Consider the following 23,379-nt stretch of genomic DNA (forward strand, 5'->3'; position numbering starts at 1 on the left):
GTGATTGAAATTTGTGTATAAATGGAAAAAGTGATAGCATTTTACATGAATAAAATGCATACCCTGCAAAGATAATCAGATACATTTCCTAAAAGATAATTCTCCATCAGTTTGCCTCTGCAGATCATCATTTGAGGCCTAATCCAAAGTCTTTTGAAGTTATTGGGAAGACTCTACTTGACTTCCATAGATTTGGATGTGGCTGTTGATGAGATAGTATGCTTGACTCACAAGCCACATAACCTGTATTAGAAATAAAAACTACTAGGGGATGCATGCATTGCCCACCCTCAAGAGCTAAATAATCAATTGCAAAGTGGATCAAATGTTTATTGAAAAAGTATACATAGAAGCTGCCAAAATTGTGGCCAAAGGCATTGATTTAATGCAACACGTGGCCATTGTTAGTTTCAATTCTTTATCTTCCATTTGTAGTCTTCTTCTCTCAGTCCCCCATTCTACTGTCTCACTGCTTAGCTCCTTCCCAATAGTGATGGACTGATAATGAGCGAAAGATAAGAATGTTTGTACATAATTTAATTCCTTTGGTATCTCCATCACTTTAGAATTACACATACGCGTAAACCATTAATTACATGTTCATTTAGCATTATTTTTCATCAGAATTTAAAATAGTTCAGTTCAATAGAAAGAATAAATGTTATGCAAATTATTTTGTCAGTTTGTTAGTTTGGTGTGGATTATTTTTCACAACTTCGAAATTACTTATCTGATGGAAAACCAAGTGGATGTAGTTTAAGTCTTGGGATTCTGTGTCAACACATTTGAATTGCTGCCTGGCCTCTCTCTTAAGGAGGAAAAGTCCCAACAGTAACTAATTGATGGAGACTTTAATAAAGGAAAAGAAATTTAACTAATACTGATTTTTTTTATTACATTCAGTTAGACATTTTCCCTGATTAGGCAATGTCAATAAATTGCTTGCTACCTATTTAAAATTAAATTTTTGCTTCCAAAAAAATTAATGACAAATCTATATAGATCTTAGTATCAGTAATTTGATGTTACAGACTACAATATATGAACTAAATCATTCTGTCTTTTGTGTAGACACAAGAAAGTGAGTGGCAGAAAGTTGATTATCTAATGGAATTTGCAGAATGGTTATACTGCAATCAGTTTCCTCTTAATGATGCTATTAAACATCTGGACTGGGCAATAGATATCTTGCTACATTTGAAACTTGCCAAAGGACCTCTTGAGGAAGAAGGTCTGTAACTGATGTATTTATCCTTCAAAATAATTTCAGTACATAAATGTAGTATATGTTTTTTGTCTTACTACCTTTTAAAGGAGAAAAGCACATGATTATTTTTAGCATATAAAAATACCTTATTTAGTACATGTTTCTTCATCTACAAAAGACTTAAAGAGGAAGTCAAAATGAAAAACCCGAGCTTCTTCACTTAAGGCTCGATTCAAAACTCACTGATGTCAGAAACTGCAGAGAACTTTGCATCAGGCCCTTAAACAAATCACAGAAGAAATGGAACAGGTTGACGCAAAGATAGGTGCCAGAGACTCTCAAGAACTCTCAGGTGTTAATGTGGTAAATAATTGGTTTGTACCCCTTTTACAGATGGCAGAATGGAGGCATGGAGAGATTGTCACTTGCCCATGAATGCTCAATGCAACGACCAGAGATAGAATCTGGTGTTCTGACTCCCAATCCCTTATTAGAACTATGAAGCTGCACCTCATTTCTTTATCCCTTTACCCTATTTCTCTTACTTTATGAAATCTCTGGGTAAAATTTTCAAAAGTGCCAAAGTGCCATTGTAAAACACGATTGACAATGGGACTTCAGCGTCCTATGCACCAGCATGATTTTTGAAAAAGCAACTCAGGCTCCTAAGTCACTAAGCCCTTTTGAAAAGTTTTTACTCTTTATAACCATTGACATTGCTAATGCCTCAGTAACTAGTTTTGATAGAATGTTCCAGTCTAATTGAAGAAAGCAATTGATTTCTAGAAGAATAATGTGTGACATTAACTCATATCTCCACGTGTCTTATTTTTATGTAGAGAGATGAGATGCAGTTGTGAAAGATTCATGATTCCTCTGTTAACACTGCATAGTTAAAATGGCACTGAAAATGTTCTATTCATGTTTTTTTCTTTAAATATTACTTACCATTGTTCGTGTAATGGCAATTTAAAATTAATCTCTATTCTTTCATGGTATTTCCCTTCCATTCCACATAATCTTGCTGGTTGTTGATGAATGCTGGACCCCTTTGATTAGTTCTCTTTTAAGAAGAAAAGCATTAACAGTTTTGTATAAAAATGTGTATATATAGATTTTCATGGATTTTGAGAATAGAAGAAAAACAGTAGATCAAATTATGAACTTATTAATGTTGCCCCTTCCCCTTTAGGGGAATATAGATATTTTTGTTAAAATCTCAGATCCCATAATTTTCCACATTTAACTAGTAACAGTTAGAGCAGTGGTTCTCAAACTTTTTTACTAGTGACCCCTTTCACATAGCAAGCCTCTGAGTGCGACCCCGCCCCCCTTATAAATTAAAAACACTTTTTTATATATTTAACACTATTATAAATGCTGGAGGCAAAGTGGGGTTTGGTGTGGAGGCTGACAGCTTGTGACCCCCCCATGTAATAACTTCGTGACCCCCCTGAGGGGTCCCAACCCCCAGTTTGAGATCCCCTGAGTTAGAGCAACACTTTTAAGGGACCCCAGAACAGAAAGTTAGACTATCCACCCTATGGGCTGCTTTAACCAGGCAGAATTAGATGAGGATGCCCTTACTCTGCATTTCTTTGCTTTGTCATTGCTTAGAGTTAACTTTAAATATATTATTATGTTTTTATTAATAATTGAAAATAAGATAGAAGTAATATTATTCTATCATGCCAAGGTCATCTGTGGTAAATTGGATTTCCATTTTTCTAATAGGGTCATCTTGCTGTCAGTAGATTCTTTTTCATTTCCACCTCAGAAATACAACTTTAAATAAGGCTTGAAATACTGTATGATGTCAGACCATTGACATTGTTTTTGTTGTTTTTTTAACAGAGAAAAACATCAAACAAGAAATACCATCTCCAGCAAAGCTGAAGGTGGATTTTGGGATAAATACAGCTCCCCAAATTGCTAATGAAGATTTAAAAAACATAAGGCAATTGGAAACTTTGTTTAGAGCACATACTTTAATGGCTATCTTTTCTGGCCATAGTTCACCTTATCATCAACAGCACTGTTTGATGGCTTATGCTTACATCATTCGTATCTGGCAGGTAAGATCAGAATTTACCTATCCCATTTAATTTGTCTAATATATGAATACATAAGGAGACAGTATTTTATTATTTTAGCTGTCTTTATTGTAATATATTCAATTTTACAGCATTATTAGGATATAGTTTTACAGTTTATAAGCTTTAAATTAGAAAATTATCACAAGAAACTAGATGGCAGCTCTGTGTAGTTCAAATTCTTCCAACAACGATATGGGAGTTAAAGCCATTACCAGTTAAAGCCATTACCATTTACCAGTTAAAGCCATTACTCTCTATTGGTGTGTATATTCTTTGGAGCTTGGGGATCCACTCTTTCTTCCAAAGGTTTCTGATCTTTTACTATCTAAATAGCTAGGGTAGAATAAGAACCATGATTGGTGATTTACAGAATTCACAATATTGTTGCTGAAGAACAGTAATTACGGATAGGTAGTGACTTAGATCATTTCAAAGGGTATGTAATTTAACTAAAGGAATTATCTGACTTAGTTAACCCCTGTGAATAGAGTTGTCAATTACATTTTGTGATGAAACCATAACACTAATATTCACTGAGTGTTGTCAGTTCTCTAAAGTAATCACTTCTGGCTGTTCTGCAGCATTTCAAATCAAATTGAATGAACCTCATTAAATGTTGTATTTTTTCATTGATGTGGCTGCCTAATTTCCAGTAACATTTATGGAAAACCTCAGAAGGACTGCACTGAATGTTAATTTTTTTTAATTTATTTAAATCTTTGAAATTGTGAAAGCTGTACTTGACCTCAGTGTATGCCACATGCCATCGTAAGTGCCACCTGAGTGGTGTGGGTGAGAGATCTGCAAAGTGAAGCTGGTATCCAAACCAGTATGTTCCAGGTTGTATTATTGTTTTTCCAGTGATTACAAATGCTGGTAATTACTTAATATAAAAGCTTGCAGTGAACCGTACTACATACATATGTTGCTAATTATCAGACATTCATTGTGAAATTAATTAGGACTATATAACATATAAAATTTGGAAAACTGGAATTTTAGAAAATAAAATTCTGACTAACATTTCCAGATTTCACATAATCAGAATTTTTAATATTCTGTACTTGACTAAGAGAAACTTGATGATTTCAAGATAATGACAGTAGACGAATAAACATCAAAGTTAGCTAGTGCAGATATCAGTGTCTGTTGCAGGACAATGGCAGTAGCTGTCTGTGGGCTAATGCTTACAGATCAGTGCTACTCAGACCTGAGCAGTTCAGGAGCGAAATTAGCAAACATTACCCAAAAGAGCCACAGTAGTGTGAATTCACTGTTTCATTTACGATAGTACTATATATTCATATTTAAACAGTATGATAGGAAGTAGTGTGTGTGTGTGTGTGTGTGTGTGTGTATTTTCACAGCAAAATGACTAACCAAGTATTATTATTTTATCAGCTACAATTGGTAGTAAAAGCATCGTGAATGCTTAATAACTTAGGTTGATTAATAATCAAATCACACAGAGTTTTAATATCATGTGCTGTAAAGAGCTGCAGAAGACACATTAAAGAGCCACTTGTGGCTTGCGAGCTTCAGTCTGAATGTCACTATTATATATTAACATTACTGTGAGCTTCAAACTTTCATATAAGGCATTTTAGGATTGAAAGTAGGTTGTTTATAAAGAGATACAGGACAGCTTGCTAACTGTGTGATGTGAAGTTTGTTTGGGATTAAAAATAGAGCAGATTTGATTGAAGATGAATAAGAAGGACATGTTAAAGTCTCAGGGATCCTGATGCTTGTTTTCATTTCCAGGTGAGGCTCTAGAATCTTAAGACTCTTCAGTAACTATCTATTAGTCAGTGGAGTGATTTCTGAAAGCTTAAATAAAATCATGAAAGGTTAGATGCCTTAAAAAAAACATATAGTGCCATACGGTAAAGATCCAGTGTGAGAGCTTGATAGATTACTGGAACATGTAACCAGTGTTCCAGTTTTAGTCCACAGGATGTCTTGTGGACTTTGTAAAAGCAGCAAAGAATTCTGTGGCACCTTATAGACTAACAGACTTTTTGGAGCATGAGCTTTCGTGGGTGAATACCCACTTCGTCAGATGCATGTAGTGGAAATTTGCAGGGGCAGGTATATATATGCAAGCAAGCTAGAGATAATGAGGTTAGTTCAATCAGGGAGGATGAGGCCCTGTTCTAGAGAATAGAAGTATGAAAACCTAAGAGAAGGGAAACGTTCATGTAATATGCAAGACCCATTCACATCTTTGTTTAATCCTGAGCTGATGGGTCAAAATTTGCAGATGAACTGAAGCTCAGCAGTTTCTCTCTTGAGTCTGGTCCTGAAGTTTTGTTTGCTGCAGGAATGGCACACCTTAAGGTCTGATCTGTAGGTTGATGGCCAAGGGAGGTTGGAAGTGTTCTTCTAAGGTTTTTGTATATTGCCATTCCTATATCTGATTTTGTGGTCCATTTATCGTTTTCGTAGAGACTATCCATTTGGCTGATGTACATAGCAGAGGAGGGCATTGCTGGCTATGATGGAAAAAAAAAGTTATTTCATTGTGTGCGACGTGCAAGTGAATAGAACCAAAAAAAAGGTAAATGGTGTGGACTGACTGGTTAGGTCACCATAAGGATGGTCACATTACATCACCCTTATTACCGAACCTATCCTACCGCTGTGACCTACCTTCATGCTTCCAGCTTCCATCCCGGGCAACACACACGATCCATTGCTATACAGCAAGCGCTGTGCAGATTTACACACAGCATCTGCTCTACCTCAGGACAAGCAGGCCAACCCACCTACAAAATCATCCACCAAGCATTCTTCAAAACTACAATACCCGCACCGGGGAAATAGGAACAGAATCACAGAGCCCAGACGTGGTACCAGAAATCTTCCTTACTGCAAGACACGCAAGAGATAACCAACAGGCTCCACTTCGGCATAACTAAGTCCCCAGCTAAACCCCTCCATGGCATCATAGTGATCTCACCCATCCTGAGAAACATATGTACCCACACTTTCCACAGGTCTTGGAAAGGTGGCAGGCGATTTCCTTCACCTAACAGAACAACTGCCACCTGAAACATATTCTCACCCGTAACTGCCAAACACCGCAACACCATGTAGATGACCTCTAGCTCAGGAACCAATCCATGCAACCAAACCTCTAAAAAAAGATGCCCAACTCTGCCCACATATCATACCATCACTGGCTACACCATCACAGGACACTAACCAGATCAGACCACACCATCACTAGTTTCATTCACTCTGCACGTCCACCAATGTAAATATACGCCATCATATGCCAAGGCAATGCCCCTCTGCTCATGTACATCAGCCAACTGGACAGTCTCTACGACGAAAAACGATAAATGCGACACAATCAGAATTAAGGAATGGCAATGATACAAAAACACTAGTAGAGAGGAACATTCAACCTCCCTGGCCACCCACTATTACAGAACCTTAAGGTGGCCATCCTGCCAGCAAAAAAAAACTTCACATGGACCTTAGACAATTCAAAGAGAACTTGACTGGGAGCTATCAGATTCATCGTGCAAATTTGACACCATCAAGACTACAGGATTAACAAAGATGTAGAATGGCCTTGCCCCATTACAAGAACCAGTTTTCTCCTCCCTTGGTTTTCATACCACTCAACTGCTAGAACAGGGCCTCATCCTCCCTGATTGAACTAACCTCATTATCTCTAGCTTGCTTGCATATATATACCTGCCCCTGCAAATTTCCACTACATGCATCTGACGAAGTGGGTATTCACCCACGAAAGCTCATGCTCCAAAAAGTCTGTTAGTCTATAAGGTGCTACAGGATTCTTTGCTGCTTTTACAGATCCAGACTAACACGGCTACCCCTCTGACACTTGATTATGGACTTTGATCACTGCTAACAGAAGTCATTATTCAACTATCCTACCAAATTACTATCCTAATTATACTTTAGTCAAGATCAATAACAAAAAGTGCTTTAGTAAGGAGTTCTCTCCTTCCTTGAGAATCAGGACCAGGCATTGGCCACTATCAGTAGACAGGATACTGGGCTAGATGGACCTTTGGTCTGGCCCTGTACAGCCATTCTTATGTTCTTATGTTTGAATGTAGTCTTGAGTCAACATAATGGAGTGTGATTCTGTTTCTAGTAGCTAAGGACAACACTTTAAAGTTAAATAATTGTAATTATTTTTGTCTAGGTTTCATTGTCTGCAGCTGGATCTGTTATAAAAGCATTACTGAAATCCTCACCATCTACTGCTTCCCCGAATGCACAGTCAGCCACACCTAAGAAAGATAAAAGCAAAAAGGATGCAAAACAAGTAAGGCACTCCTCTTCGTGAAAAATCTATATATTTTTACTTCAATAAATAGTGTTTCTGAGGTCAGTTCTTCAAGCACAAAATTATAGAAATTGGCATTACTGTGCCCTCATGAGGGTCATTCATATCATTGAATTTTTGTTTCTGTGAGAGAGAACTTTTGAATCCATGTAGTAGATACACAAAATGAGGCATGTTGATCTGCAGAAGACATCCGTTTACAAATACTTTTTCTTCTCTTTTTTCCCTTTTGTGTACATTTCTTTGGCTAAAACCCATCACCTACTGCTTTCCAGAACCCACAGTCAACCACCCTTAAAAAAGACCAAGGCCAAAAGGATGCCAAACAGATATCTTTCTTTTTCCCTTTTTGAAACAGTTATGTTTAAGTCAATATATAATGCCTATAGAAAAATAAACTCTCTACAGAGTTCCTTTAATTAAAGGTATTGTCTTCATTTATGAAGGAGAAACCTAAACGAAAAGGAGCAGTTGAAGCATTGCCAGCGAGTGTGGAAGAATGGGCTAGCTATGACTGCCCTGATGAAGTTAGAGATGCTTTTAAACAGGAAACAAGCTGTTATGTTATTAACCGGGATAATATTCTCGTACCTGTAAGTAAACATCTCAAAATCATTGCTCTACTGTAGGAAAATAAAAGCTGAGACCAATCCTAGACATTAGTTTTTGTGGGTATATAGTCAATGCTTTTTGCAAACAGTTTTTAAAAAGATTTTTTTTCTTTCCCTTGTCTCCTTTTATATTATGAAGGTGCTGTTTGCAACCCCGTAATCATAATGTTCTGAAACAGGCTTAAAAGGGGTAACATGTTCCTTTTTATTCTGTTGGTGTTCTAACATTATGTGAAACTTTACATAATGTTCGATTTTGTCCCATTTGAATATTTTTTGTTTAGATTTGGGTTTCTTTAAATCAAATGTTATTAAGTAAATGGTCTTTAGTTAAAATTCCTTTATGCCAGTTGGACAAGGTGAGTGAGAGAGAGAAGCTTTCAAACTTACATGAAGCTCTTCTTCAAGTGTGGGAAATATACTCAGAGTGTCACAGCTAAATACAGTATGAAACAGATTGCTTAGCATGAGTAGTTAACGCATATTTCAAGGGACTGACCATTCAAGGTAAAGTGGTCTAGTCAAAGGAAGAAAAGAAAAGGAAGGGGGAAAGTCAGCGAGGTGGGGGGGGGTTAGTGGGTTAGATGGTTGTAATAATCTATAAATCCAGAGTCTCTATTCAGTCAATGATTTTTAGTGTCTAGCAAAGTTATGAATTTAACCTTGTAGATTTGTCTTTTGAAACTATTGTGCAGGTTTCCTTTGAGAATGAGGACTGATTGGTCAAATGTAGAGTGACTGCTTTGTGAAAAATGTTCATGCCAATTGCATATTCTTTTGTTGATATGTATCTTTAAAACCACCCTGTATCTCCTCAGCTGTTGGTAGAGGTGAATTTTGAGGGGATCTGGTATGCTGGCAAGTTTTTAAAAAATATTTCAAAGAACTTCCTGTAGTTATTCCTCATAACTGAAAATGTATGTACAACAAATAATCAATGCATAAGATTTTCTCCATTAGATATAAATCTCCATCAGCTTCATTTTTCTGGCAGATTTTATCCAGTGTCAGAGAAGATGTATATGCAAAACATAATGAACCAGATTGGAACCCATTATTCCCAGTGATGAAACCAGTGGGAATACCCATGTGAATAAGTGCTCATCAATAGGAGTAAGAGGTTCACAAGCTAATCCGTGGAAAATTATGCACATCTGTAAATGCTTTATAGTAATTATGAAAATTCTAATGATAACAGTCATTTTGGCCTGAGGATCTCTTAATTCTTCTTTAAGTAGCATCCCTGTGGGTGCTCCACTTCAGGTGATCTGCATCCTCTGCCTTTGTTTGGAGATTTTTGGTAGCGGTGCCTATTTGGCCTGTGCATGCACTCCATACATTCTTGTGCCTCACACTGAGGCTATATGGGCCCACTCGCGCAAATCACCTAAGTTCCTTCTCAACTGCCTTTGGCCTGAGGCGAAGTCTACAACTGAGCCTGTTCTCTACTAGCATTCAGAGTTTAGTTTGTTTGTTAGTATATAGTGTTTGCAGGTGTTGGAAAGCCTTTCCTTCCTTCCTTTTGAATTTTTATTTTTTTAATTTGTTGTTCGTGCATATTGTTAGATGGTGTTAAATGTATTTTGCCTTCCGTAGGGGACAGTTTGTTGTTAATTTGCTCAGGAATGTTGTAAGGCTGTCCGAATCAGCAACAGAAAATCCCACCATGTCTTTCCTGTTTGGTTGATACTCATAAACCTAATAAGTGCAAGATCTGCACTTCCTTCAAGAGTAGATCCCAAAAAAATAGGGAGCTCAAGTTTAAATTCCTGATGATGGAGGTTTGGTGGACCTCCCTTTACATAGGCATCCCACTATCGCTAATGCCCCCATCCACATCACCATCTCCGTCCCTGGACAAAGCTAGAGAGATAGGTGGTACCGTGACACTGAGTACATTTACTGTACCAAAGACTTCAGCAAAGGTAGTTTCAATACCTGCCTCTAAGTAGAAGGAAATGAGTAAAATTCCAAGAAAATCTCAGTCACTGATACACAAGAAGAGTATGGAGATCTCAGGTGCTAAGGGGAATTCCATGCAGACTCTGAACCATGTCGATACCACAAAGGCGAAGAGGAGTCAGTTGTCTAAGACAGACACGGTACCAAGCTTGGGTACCCCTACACAAAGCAGCAGAGACAAGGTGGTGAAGAATTCTAAGCTGAGCCATAAACAACATGTACCAGTAACAGGAAAGTCAGGGGTAGCAAAGACTACTTGGGTGCTTATGGTACTAAGGGAATTGACACTGACTTACTCCCATGCCAAGGGCTTGGTACCAGCTTCTTCGGGACCATAAGAACTGCCACACTGGGTCAGACCAACCGTCTATCTAGCCCAGTATGCTGTGTTCTGACCGTGGCCAATGCCAGGTGCCCCAGAGGGAATGAACAGAACAGATAATCATCAAGCGATCCATCCCCCAGAGCCACCCTCCACAGTTTCTCGCTCAATCCACTCTTGGACACCATCTTTACCACACGAATTTAAGTACCCCATAGACTGATAGTATCTTCGGAACCAAAGTTGCCTCTGTTAATGAGTCCTGGGGGTTTGTCAGCATCAAGACTCTTTTAGTCATTGAAGCCCCTGCCTCCTAGACCACCATGTTCACCCTCGTTTTTCTTGTAAATGGAACAGCTATTTCCACTCTTGGTGTATGTGGAGGAGGAATCTTCAGACTCTCAAGTATCCATCTAGGGTTCCCTTATCTATTCCAGGACACGCTGCTGTCCCTCTTATACTGACGTACTACAGCAGGATAGATCCCAGATGGAACCCACATGGCATGAACACACAAGAATGTCTCCATTGGTCCCCCTCAGATATGTAAAACAACAGAAATTCAGGACGGAGACCAGTGTTCCCTCTAATTTTTCCCACAGATGTGCAGAATGAATTTTATTATGTGCACCATTATGGATGTGATGTGTGACACATCACCTCCATATTGGTGCACATAACAAAATTCATGTGATGGGGTGGGGCTGAGGGGTTCGGAGTGTGGGAGGGGGCTCAGGACTGGGGGCAGAGGGTTAGGGTGCAGGGGGTTAGGGCTCTGACTAGGGGTGCAGGCTCTGGGGTGGGGCCAATTATGAGGGGCTCAGGGCTGGGGTAGAGAATTAGGGTGCAGGGGGGTGTGGGCTCTGGAGGTTGGGGTGGGCATGAGGTGCTTGGGGTGCAGGCTGCCCTAGGGCTACAGCGGGGAGAGAGGACTCCCTCCAGCTTTCTCTCCCCACAGCAGCACTGGGTTGAGTAGGGAGAGGCTCCTCACCGCGAAATCTTCGGGGCCGGGCTGGGTTGGGGCTGGGGGAGAAGCACCTCTCCTTGCTGCAACTCTGAGCACCTGCATGCCACTTAATAGGCTGCTGTGCAGCTGCGCAGCTTAGAGGGCAGTTAGATGGTGATGCTTGCAGGAATAAGTCCCTCTTTAAAATTAGGAGATTGGTTTATGACTCTCAGGCCAACAAAACACACACACACATACACACACACTTTCATATTGTTATATACCCTTCACACAAAAGATTTCTTTGATTTTTGATCAACAACGAATGCTGCCCATACAAGGTGCTTTTTTTTCAGTCTATCTTCTCCCCAAGAATATCCTCAAAGATTCTGGTGGTAGTTGCCACCCACCTATATCATTTGGATATAGTAGTTTTCCCTTATCTGAATGATTGACTGGTTGGGACACATCATGTCAGGAAGTGTTGGCAGCAGTGAAGATGATCAATATTTTTTTTGGCAGTCTGGGCCTCCAAATAAATTCCAGGAAATCCATTTTCACTCCAGCACAGCTGGATGCACTGACAGACAGAGCAGCAGACTTCTTGCTCTAACAAATCTCATCTCCAGGATTCAGGGCAGTCCTCAAGTAACAGTAAGAGATTGTCTTCAGCTGCTTGGACACATGTCAGCTTGTGTCTTCGTAGTGTAACATGCCAGACTACATCTCAGAAGTCTACAGGGATGGCTGCAAATGGTTTACAAACCAAGAAAGCACAGTCTAAACAGGTTACTATCTGTTCCCCAGTGGGTTATACAAACACTCAACTGGTGAAAGGACCCAGCTCAAACATATGCAGATGTTCCGTTCTTCCAGAATCCGTCTATGACAGTCATAACATCAGACACTTCATTTTTGGGTTGGAGGATGCATCTGGTTCAGAGCAAATGGTGATTACAAGAGCAACTTCTTCACTTAAATCTGGAATTGACAGCAAATATGCTTGCTTACACTTTCTACTGCTAATTAGGTCCCAGTCTATAAAGATAATGACAGACAATGTGGCATGCATGTATTACGTCACTCTCAGAGAGGAGCACGTTCCCCATCTCTCTGTGCTGAAGCAATAAAATTGTGGAATTGGCATATAGTCAACTAGATAGTCAGCTTCATACCTCCCAGGTATTCAGAACACCATGGCAGATGACCTGAGCAGCCATTTCTCTTGAAATTACGAATGGAAATTAAACTCCTAAGTCCTCCACATGACATTCTTAGTCTGGGGACTCCTGGAGGTCAATCAGTTTGCCATGGTGGATAAAGCAAAATGCATCAGCTATTGTTTCAGTGGGGGTCTCAATCCCAAGTCCTTAGGAGATGCTTTTGTCATCTCAAGGAAGAAGGGACTTCTCCGTGCATCTGCACCAACACTGCTACTGTTAAAGGTCCTCAGCCAGGATCAGGTCAGGGTCACAGTGATTGCACCAACGTGGCCAAGAGAAGTTTGGTATTCCTAATCAGACTAACCTCTTGCCCTCACTGGAGACTTACGATCACTCCTCTCCTCCTGACTCAGGATACTAGTTGAACCCTTCACCGCAGCCTGCAGGTTCTGAAGCTCCAAGCATAGTTCCTCAGTGAATCTAGGAATAGAATAGGTATCCTGTTCAGAGGTACAACACATTTTATTAAACAGTAGGAAAGAATCTACAAGAAGTACTTATCTCCAGAAATAGAAGCAGTCATCAGATTTCACCTGTCCTTTTCCCCCCTTCTCAGAGTATTGGATTACCTGTTAGAATCAGAAACATCGTGTCTTTTCTGTGAACTCTATTGGGGAACCCTTAGAAGAAATAACAACCTTTCATTTACACACACATTTTTTTTCTCGCTCTTCATCACCAAGCCACAGTAAGATTCCTAAGAGGTTTGTCAAATCTCTTCCCACAAATCAGAGGCCCTGCTCTAGCTTGGACCAGAACATAGTCCTTAATTGCCTATGAGCCACCAGATATATATTCTTTGTTAGATCTGTCAGTGAAGATGGCTTTCTTGGTAGCTATAACTTCCGCACAAAGGGCTGGAGAATTGGGGGCTTTAATGGGAAACACTCTTTCCCCCTCACTCTTACAGTATTCACCAGAGAGAAAGTGTCACTGCAGGCCCATTCCAGATTTTTACCAAAGGCATCCTTGGAATTAATCAAACGATTCATCTCCCAGTTGTTTTCCCCAAAACCACATCAGACTTGTCAAGAAACCATGTTCCATACTCTAAATGGTTGGAGAACCTTAGCTTTTTACTTAGATAGGACCACAGTTTTTAGAGGATATCCTTGACTATTTGTCCCCATTGTGAATAGAAGTAAGAGTTTGGTTATTTCAAAACAGAGGTTATCAAAATGGATCTCTGAGTATATTAAGATCTGTTATGACAAAGCTCAGCTTCAACCCCCTTCAAGAGTGATAGCACATTCCATTAGAGCACTTTCTACTTCTGTAGTCTGACATAAGGATGTATCCATTGCAGACAATTGTAAAGCAGAAACATGGTCCTCTCGCATACCTTGTGTAGTCATTGTGCCATGGTGCCTGCTGCAAGATCAAATGCAGCTGTAGGCAGTGCAGTTTTCTCTTCTGTATTGGACTCTGCTCTGAACCTTGCACTTCCTTAGAGAGAGTATTGCTTGGGAACACCTGAAGTGGCGCATCCACAGGCACACTACTCAAAGAAGGTTCTGTAATGAACCAGAGCTACTGGAATTCTTCAAGAGGTATGTCCCTTTGGGTGCTACCCTCCCTCCTTCCCCTCTGCATCAGAGTCTCCTTTGTGAGACTTTGCAATGGAGGAGGAACGGAGGGCAGCAGTACAGGTCATGAAAATGTGTGGGCTGCTTGCCTAGGTCAAATGGGCACTGTTACCCAAAATCTCCAGTCAAAGGCATGAGTTCACCTGAAGTTGAGCACTCACAATGACACACATCTTGAAGAACTCGTTACTGCACAACGTGAATAACCTGTTCATCAAAATGCTAGTGATAACAGGAAGTCCACTCCCTGGGTCTCATAGCTCTGGTTCATTGCAGGTCAGAACTTCAAAAGTTATCTTCCTACCAGGAGGTAGCATATGTTTGCTTTCTTGTGCAACTCATTACCAAATAACTCTCCTTTCTCAGTCCCTCTTTGCCTGCAGTTTTGTTCAGAGTTGCATTCAGTTATTGCTCTCTACCTATCTGTTTGACATCAGCTTTTTGTGGGGAGAGATAGGGGAGTTAGTGATTGTCTGCCAATTCCTTAGCTAAGTGCTGACTATTTTCTTTAATACTCTTTTTGTCTTTCAGAGCATTAGCCAGTGCTCTGCACAGGGAGCTGTAAGAGATATTTCAGTGGTTCAAAACTTAGAATTGTAAAATTCTGATCTATTGAGCATCAAAGACTGAAGATCCAATTAAGCATGTCTTAATACAGCCATATATATGTCTGGAGGATAAGATTTATGTCAGGATTTTTTGTTTAGCTTGTACAGTTGAAGAAAGAAGAACTAACAGTTTAAATTAAAAATACCAACAATTGGTACAGAATTTATTATTTTTTTATTTTTAGACTTACACTTTATATTTTATGGACCTTTTGGCCGAGGAGCTGCAGAAAATTTCTTGCAACCACTTTACTCTTCCCATCTTTCAGCTGGCTGAGGTTATTGCTCATGATGTTGTGGAAAGTAAAAGTCTGTCTGATCTCTACCATCTTCGGTTTGTATAAGTTACTTGCTTTGGCTAAATGGGAGATGTTTATGAAAAGCCATACCAGCCCCTCCGTTTTGTACACTGATCCTCAATTACACTATGTAAACCATCCCTTTTATAATTTACATTGTTTTACCTTGTTCGTCATTTTAAAATTGATTTGTCCTTTTTATTAACATGTGTAATGTTTAACAATATTCAGTATGGTTTGTTTTTTCTTTTCTGGCATGAAATCCAATAAGGATACCTATATTATTAAGTGATAAGCTCCAAAGTAAGTGTTTACAGGATTTGGCAAATCTTCTCCAAATGAAATTGGAGGAATTAGGAAAACAACCTCACTTTTTTAAAAAAGAGACGTACTGGTTAAATAGTTTAACATAGTTTGAGGCCAAGTGTCCGTGCTTGCACCCACACAATGTTTTGAGCAGTTGTGTCTTTTTTTCTCACTGCTGTACTCAGATTTGCATTCACAGTTGAAGCAGCAATTCTCAGCTCCCCACTTATTTTGTGCTTCTGTTAAGAGCATAAAATATGTTAAGGATCTAACAAGGTAGATGTTAGAAACTTCCTCAAAAATGTGTTGAATTTTTTCCAGATTTAAACTTCACAGAATTCTGTTGTTATTGGCTATTAGTCAAAGTTACCAAAAAAGAAAAAAAAACTGAATGGAAAGCGTAAAAATATACTTTTTCAGAAAGTTTGTTTCCACCAGGCAATATTTTCATTTTTGTGATCATTATGCACACTAATCGTTTTATTTTCACAGAATCTCCCTGGTATGTTCAGATATAAAATTGAATCAGGCATTCTCATATCATGAGAAAGCAGTTGGAGAAGCATACATTAACGAAGTGGAACAGGCAAAGTAAGTGTTCTTATTGCAATGCACTTTGTGTAGCTTTTTTGTTCTAATAGACTTATAGGACTGGAACGGACGTCAAGATGTCATCTAGTCATCTGGTAACATGGAAATAAAGTTAGAATGATAATAATTTTATTTTTAAAACACCATCTCCAAGCACTACATTGTGTATGAAGCATTTCACACAAATTTACAGAATTGCTGTCATAAATCTGTGTAGTATAATAACACTTCAGATTAAAGATATTTTTAAACAATATTTTTAATTTCCTTCTCTCCCCCCTCCCACTACAATTTAGGTATAGACAAGCCATTGCATTAAAAAATGGAAAAAATATGCAACCTAAGGAGGAGGAAAGAAATGGATTATCTGAATGTAACAAATCACATAATAATGGATATAAGAACTCACTTACTGCAAAGGAAAAGGTTATTTAATTCAATTCCATACCTACTATATTGAACAAAGTTTTTATTTTTACTGTGTTTTTCTAGACAGATTATGATACATTATTGATTTCAATCAGTTACAGTTTTAAACTGTAGAAACCATATTTCTTGAACTTTAGGTGTTCTTTAAAATATATGCTACTTGGGTTCCTCTGACCTAGGTTACCAGCATGTGAGTTGAAGTTGTTGATTATCTAGAACTGATGCAGAGCAAGAGTGGGAGCTGTATTTAAAGCCACTCACTGCTGCTCTTTCCAGTATCTGGCAGTGATATTGTTTCTCTAATACAAGCCCACCTGAACAGCAAAGATCGAGGAAGAGGAAAAGGAGCTCCAGTCTCTAATATCACTCTTCTCTTCTTTCTTTTCCCTCCACTGACATCACTGGATACTCCCCCTGCAAGCAGCTCTGAAGAGATACATTCTAGCTCTAATTCTCCTCTCCCCTACTTCAGTTTTACAAGATAATCCCATGTTTTCTTGTTGCTTTCCTCCGCTCTTCTCTTCATTTGCATTTCATTCGTCTTTTTCCCCATATTACTTCATTATCTTCCTCTACCCTCTTCCTCTCCCAGAAGTTCTTATTATTAATGACTTCCTTCTCCACCCACTCTTTTAACTCTCACATAGTCTTCTCCTGACTCTCTCTTAATTCTGGACAAAATAAGTCACCTCTTCCCATCTTAGTTTTGTTCCTGGACAGTACAGGATCTAAATTATTTTCACTACCCAAAAGTTAGTTACAGTATTGCATTTAGCTTATACATTTGTTATGCAAATTCTTTTTGTGTTCTGTGAAGTCCAAATGCCCCAGTAAACACGTTTTCTCCTATAGTTTAACTTCTAATTTCTAGGTTATAAAATAGTCAGAGATGAATATGAGGTATAATGTTAATTAGGATTTTTGATATTAATTTGAATTCAATCTTGTGTTCTGAAAGACTGTAGTAATTTAAAGTATTATTTTTCAGATTTTGGAGTTAGATGCAGTAACTGGAAAAGGGCTGAGTGGACTTTCTTTCCCTTACTTGTGGATTGACAAAGCTGAAATACTAATTCAGCTGGGCTTATATCAACCAGCAAGGCTACTCCTTTCAAAGGCATACAGTGCAACACAGGTAGATCAGAAATAATTCAAGCCTGAAAAACAAAATTAGTAAAACAGGCAATAATGTTTAGCATGGTTAAAATGTCACTTATGTTAATGGTAGTCAAAATGCAGAAATACTCTCCAAAGGCTGGAAAATTACCTCTCAGAGTTTACCTTGTAAAACCGAGAGTATATATCCTATATTTAAAGCTACAAAATCCTTAAAGGAACACTGAAGTTACTTTAAAAAATACTACATCCCTTAGAAATCTAGGTCTTTTACTTAAACTTAAAAGAAACCCAAACATTTGAAAGTCTGGAGATTCAGTGTTATGGCACCCAAACAAGGTTAACTCTTACCTTCTTGAGGCTGTCCTCACAGCTGAGGAGGCATAGGTTGGAGCATGAAATGCACCTTGTGCAGTAGTGGCAGCAGCTGTGCATGCTCCTCTAGTACTACTGGAAGCAATGTATCAGTTCAGGATCTGTTTGTTTAGTTATTCCACAGGAGTTCAATATTTGCTCTTGAGAGTTGTGACCTGCCCCTACTCGTCTCAGTGTGTGTGATAACTCTGAAACCTAGTTATGACAATGTGAAGTCAATATTGCTAATTGTTTCATTACTGGTCTTTTAAAAAAAGAAACAAACAAACATCCAGTTATGCTGGAATAGTGTGCGTGCAAGGACAGGGGGGTGACTTATAATTTTGGGTAGAGTTTACGTACAGTGCCCTCACCAGTCTGATCTCTGCCAATTCAATATGTAAAGGATCTGCATGAAAGATATCTTTAAGTCCTGTCTTGTTACATCCTGTTGCTCTCCAGTGTGCAGTGTGGCTTTCTTCTCATGAAGATCATGTTAACCTGTAATAATTGTTTTTGCTTTTCGTCATCATTTCAAATAAGTCTTTATATATTTAGACAAAAACAAATATCAACTAATACTTATAATTATACTTTAAACAAATATTTTTTCTTTTACATGCAGCATGAATTTAGTATTGGGCAGTGAACAAAGTCCAGTGAAATGAAAAAATATCTTGTTATACCGTAAAAGATACTGGGCCAGGTTCACAACTGGTACAAATCAGCGGGACTTTATTGAAGTCAGTGAAGCAACGCTGATTGAGACCAGCTGAGGATATGGCCCATTGAAACTCTTCTCTGTGATCACATTTCTTCTACCTCAGATACTGACAACAGAAAGTGTAATATCTAATAAAAGGGAAAAAGAGGATTTGTTTTACCAATGGTGTAAAAGAATCCACTTGGGGAGATAAAGGAAAATAAACAATAGTTTGGAAATAGAAAATATGCTTAAAATGAGCTGGCAAATTTTTGTAGTCTGAAAAAGCACTAGGAAGTAGCATGAATGCTAAAGAGCAAATTATTCGGCCAGATACATGCATAAAACTATCGCTGATTTTGTGCTTCAGTGCCTATCCCAGTATTTGTCTCTAAATGTTAATAGGACAAGGGAGGATCTCTGCTTTTAAATATATCTGAAATATCTTTTTTTCCCTAGGAAATGAATGACATACATGCGGTGTCGAGATGCTTGTACCTCCTTGCTGTACTGGCTAACCTGGAAAAGAACCATGGGCAAGCTAAGGCACTTCTTGAGAAGGCGCAACTGATAGGAGGAAATGAACAGTTTTGGTACAATAGCACTCTGAGTCTCATATGGGCAATTCTAGAGGAAGACAAGGAAGGAAAAGAGAGAGTGGTAAGAAAATAAAATGGATATTGTTCCCTTTCCTGGTACAGTGTGTAGCTCTAAATTATATTTAAAAATTGAATCAGATAGGCTTCTGACTTATGCAATACATATAATAATATTTAGTGCATATATAGTTGCTGTTCTCTGAGAGCATGTCTACACTGCAGTTTAACACTCATGGCTGGCCTTTGTCAGCTGACTCAGGCTCACAGGGGTTGGGCTATGGGGTTGTTTAATTTCAATGTACATGTTCAAGTTCAACTCCAGCCTGAGCCTGAACATCTACACCACATTTAACCAGCCTCGTTGCCCAAGCCCCGTAAGCCGAGGTCAGCCATGTGTATTCAGTTGCGGTGTAGACATACACAAATACACACTCCTCACACTTTCAATACATTTCCTTTTCCTGATTTCTTGGTCGAAGCAGACAGGTGATATTTAGTGGTTTTAGCAGAAGATAAGCTTACTGCTTGTGCACTGGAAATATTGTATCTTTCCAACTAAATAACAGCAGTTATAATCTAGCGTACATAACTTATTCCCCTGATTTTCATACTTAGAAATCCTAAGCAGTAGAAACCATATAAGAGAGAAATAAGAAAGGTGAGGTGGAAGGAAGGTGTTTTACTTGCATGTCAAAAGTATTAACAATACCAGTGAATTACAGTTAGACAAAGTATTTTGTATATGTCCATTTTCAAAGTATAACAAGTTGCAATTGCAATTTCAGGAGTCTGTTTTCTTTTCTATATGATGCATGTGACTAATTACATTAGCTTAAATAGAAGTTCACCTAGTGCATGAAATGGAAGTCGTATCCCTAAATCTCAGGGAGTACTTTGTTTTGTGATATTTCTTTTTTAAATCCAGGAAGGCATGTATTACAATGCATACAGTACTTAATGCTTTAAAAAATCCATTTACTATTTAACCCTGCACATGAGCTACAATTTCATGAAGTTAAATGCTAAGGCAGAAATAATTTGGTCTCTGAGTCAAGAGCTTCTAGTCATTGACCTTTAGGGGATAGTGTTTTTAAATAGTATTGGCTTTCTGTTAATAAGAAACTGAAAAAATCTTTTTCTCTTACAAAGTTTCCCTTATACTTCTTTATGCTCAGTTACATGCTAACTGATTAAAAATTGAAAAGTTCTTCAAATTGTTTCATAATAGTTTTTGTCAGGTTGCAAAATGCTACATTTTGGCACCTCTGATCATATTAAGTTGTATCTTATTAGGGCTCGTCTACACAAGAAACTGTTCCAGAATAGTTCTTGATTAACTCCATGTGTGAATGCTCTTATTCTGGAATAAAAGTGCTGTATTCTGAGGAAAGAGTGTCCACACACGGAGCTAATTAGGAATAGTTAATCAGCTTTAAATTCACACCCTATCTAATTCTGGATTTACTGCCATGTGTAGACAAGCCTTCACTCTGCTAGTAGTCTTATTTAACCCAGCCTGGCTAGTGGTGGAGTAATGTGCTGCTTCGTGAGCATCAGGGCATCAGAAGCTGTCCCTATATGAATATTTGTAGAATAATTAAATCAGTATAGTTAATTAAATTTTGTCCTGTCTGTACTGTTACTTTTTAAAATTCTGAGCAAATTGTACAAAATAAGCTTGATAATCTTGGAGAACATTAGGAAAAAATAACAAAGATTTTCTTCTCAAGTGTGTTGTAAAATAATGGTTAACATTGTATATAGAAATATAAATGATAATGTTATCTACAGGCATGCAAAATTCTGCAAAAAACTGTAAAGGTGTTCAGATCTACGTTAGAGGAGAGACCTAACAGAAAGTCTGAACTGGGTTTTATAATTGCATCCCTTGAAGCCAGGTACCTTTTTATATAGTAATATATGTATGCATTATGTCTGTAGTATTTGTTTTGGGGGGGATATGATACTAGCTATATATGTTATATTTAGTAAAGAAGCTTCTTTACTTTAGATGTAAATTTTAAAATTATAAAGTTATTTCCCTTTGCTATGGGCATTCTGTTATCAGAGTTTTTTATACAATTTACTATTCCCTGAGTGTATCTGTCATATTTTTTTTGTCCTGCTACTCCTTTGTAATAGTAGTGTAGCCAGGATAACCTGAGCAGCAGCTCAGGCTAAACACCCAAATAGAAACCTACCTTGACCCCCTGGGAACATACACTGGATACTAGCTTGAGCTGATGCCTATGCTACTACCCAGGCTACACTGCTATTTTTAGTGCACTAGCTCAAGCAGAGTAAGCGCAGGTATGTCTATCTAAGCTGGGATTCACATCTCTCAACTCAAATGTAGACATATCCTAAGGGTTAATTTGGTTATACTGAAACCCATATTTATTTTACCCTCTGTTATATATTTTAAATCATGTTACTTGAAGGGTGTTATTTGAGATGCTAAAGTATGAATTTGGGTGGGTACAAAGAGGAGGGATGTCCATAATGTTTAGATCAAAAACATTTTTTCCAAAGTCCAGTAGCATTTGGATTATATGGGCAAGATATAATGGACCTATTAACTGGATCCTTTTCTTACTTGATTTTTTTCAACTAAGAAGAACACATATATCTACCAGCAAAGCCATCCCTTGGGTGGGGCGAATCGGGGCAACACCTCCGGGCCCTGCATTTTGCAGGCCCCGCCGACCAGTGCGATTGGCCGGCACGGTCTGGGTGGAAGTGACGGATTCGTCTCTTCACCCTAAGCCCCGCACCTCAACTAGGGACGGCCCTGTCTATCAGACTAAGGGCTATCTCTTTTAGGGCGACCAGGTGTCCCGATTTTATAGGTACAGTCCTGATTTTTGGGTCTTTTTTTTATATAGGCTCCTATTACGCCCCACTCCTGTCCCGATTTTTCACACTTGCTGTCTGGTCACCCTAATATCTTTTCAATTTACTGCTCATATGTAGTTGTCTCCTTTTTCTTGTAATTACAATATCACTCCAATTGTTTTTATTTTAGCTGAATATGGACTTCTCAGTCTGGCTATCTTTTAAATGACTGCTTAGACCTAGGTCAATGTATTAAATGAATATGCATCTAATAATTGGCACCGCAGCATCACACAGATGATGTTGAAACATTGTTTCTGAAAGCCATCCTTTGTGTATTTTATTTTAAAACTACACCTAATTGTTTGAGCACATTAAAATTATATATAGAATTAGAGGGGTTCCTCCTCCAGATCTATTACAGACAGAAAAATAGAAAGGGAGACAGAAAGAAAAATACTACAACAGGTTTTGGACACACATATGAGGTTAATACTTAAGCTGTTTCTCACAATTCTTAACCCCATACTAGCATATATTCTATTATTCTCCATAGGAGAACACTTATTCAAATAAAATATGCCCAAAATTTCATGAAGGTTAAAGCTGAGTCCTCTCAGTTATCAAGTATGCTACAGGAACTATATGATGAATTAATTCAAATTGAGGAGGACTTTCTTCGTTATGGATATAAAGATCACAGTGCTGAGATCCTGCTGGAACGTGCAAATATTCACAGGTAAACTTACAAATTTGCTGGAAATGTTTATTACGCCTTAGTTAAAAAAATCTTCCGGTGTCTGATTTAGAGTAAGATTTCAGCTGTCTGGGGAAAATGTACAGGAGGGTTAATAATATCACGTACTTCTATATCCTGATTTTGGATTCACATTGTCATTCTTGATGAAATATATCAACAAGTGTTCTGTAAAATCAAGGATTGACTGTTCCTATGTCTGTAGCAGCTGTTGTCTCAAGATATATGATTATCTGCACTACCTCTGAGGTGAGAATAAAGCACAAAGGATTCTTTCTGTTGTAGGGCCATTTGATTGCTGAACCAGCCCTTGGCATAAGTTAAGTAGCCACAGGATTCCTTTAATTTATGTCTCTTGAACAATCCCTAGGGACTGTTGTTATGGCTAGAGATTGCCAGAGCACAGTGTACTTCAACTTCCAGCTTTTCTCAGGACACCACTATTCAGAGACTGGGAGAATGGGAAACGTAAAGCCAGCTATGCTAGTTGTATGACATT

General features: G+C 38.4%; 1 protein-coding gene across 1 annotated transcript in view; it reads left to right on the forward strand.

Annotated features, from left to right (window-relative positions):
* The window catches only part of CFAP46 (cilia and flagella associated protein 46), a 178,237-nt gene that overhangs the window by 92,256 nt on the left and 62,602 nt on the right, over positions 1 to 23,379 (forward strand). The window contains exons 29-40 of the mRNA XM_075072713.1: positions 1,072 to 1,231; positions 3,062 to 3,282; positions 7,490 to 7,612; positions 7,909 to 7,960; positions 8,078 to 8,226; positions 15,077 to 15,225; positions 15,989 to 16,087; positions 16,384 to 16,513; positions 17,505 to 17,651; positions 19,149 to 19,349; positions 21,080 to 21,186; positions 22,680 to 22,862. Coding sequence (XP_074928814.1) covers positions 1,072 to 1,231; positions 3,062 to 3,282; positions 7,490 to 7,612; positions 7,909 to 7,960; positions 8,078 to 8,226; positions 15,077 to 15,225; positions 15,989 to 16,087; positions 16,384 to 16,513; positions 17,505 to 17,651; positions 19,149 to 19,349; positions 21,080 to 21,186; positions 22,680 to 22,862 — 1,721 coding nt within the window. The remainder of the gene's footprint in view (positions 1 to 1,071; positions 1,232 to 3,061; positions 3,283 to 7,489; positions 7,613 to 7,908; positions 7,961 to 8,077; positions 8,227 to 15,076; positions 15,226 to 15,988; positions 16,088 to 16,383; positions 16,514 to 17,504; positions 17,652 to 19,148; positions 19,350 to 21,079; positions 21,187 to 22,679; positions 22,863 to 23,379) is intronic.

This window comes from Chelonoidis abingdonii, chromosome 15 (genome assembly GCF_003597395.2).
Source record: "Chelonoidis abingdonii isolate Lonesome George chromosome 15, CheloAbing_2.0, whole genome shotgun sequence".
NCBI lineage: Eukaryota > Metazoa > Chordata > Testudines > Testudinidae > Chelonoidis > Chelonoidis abingdonii.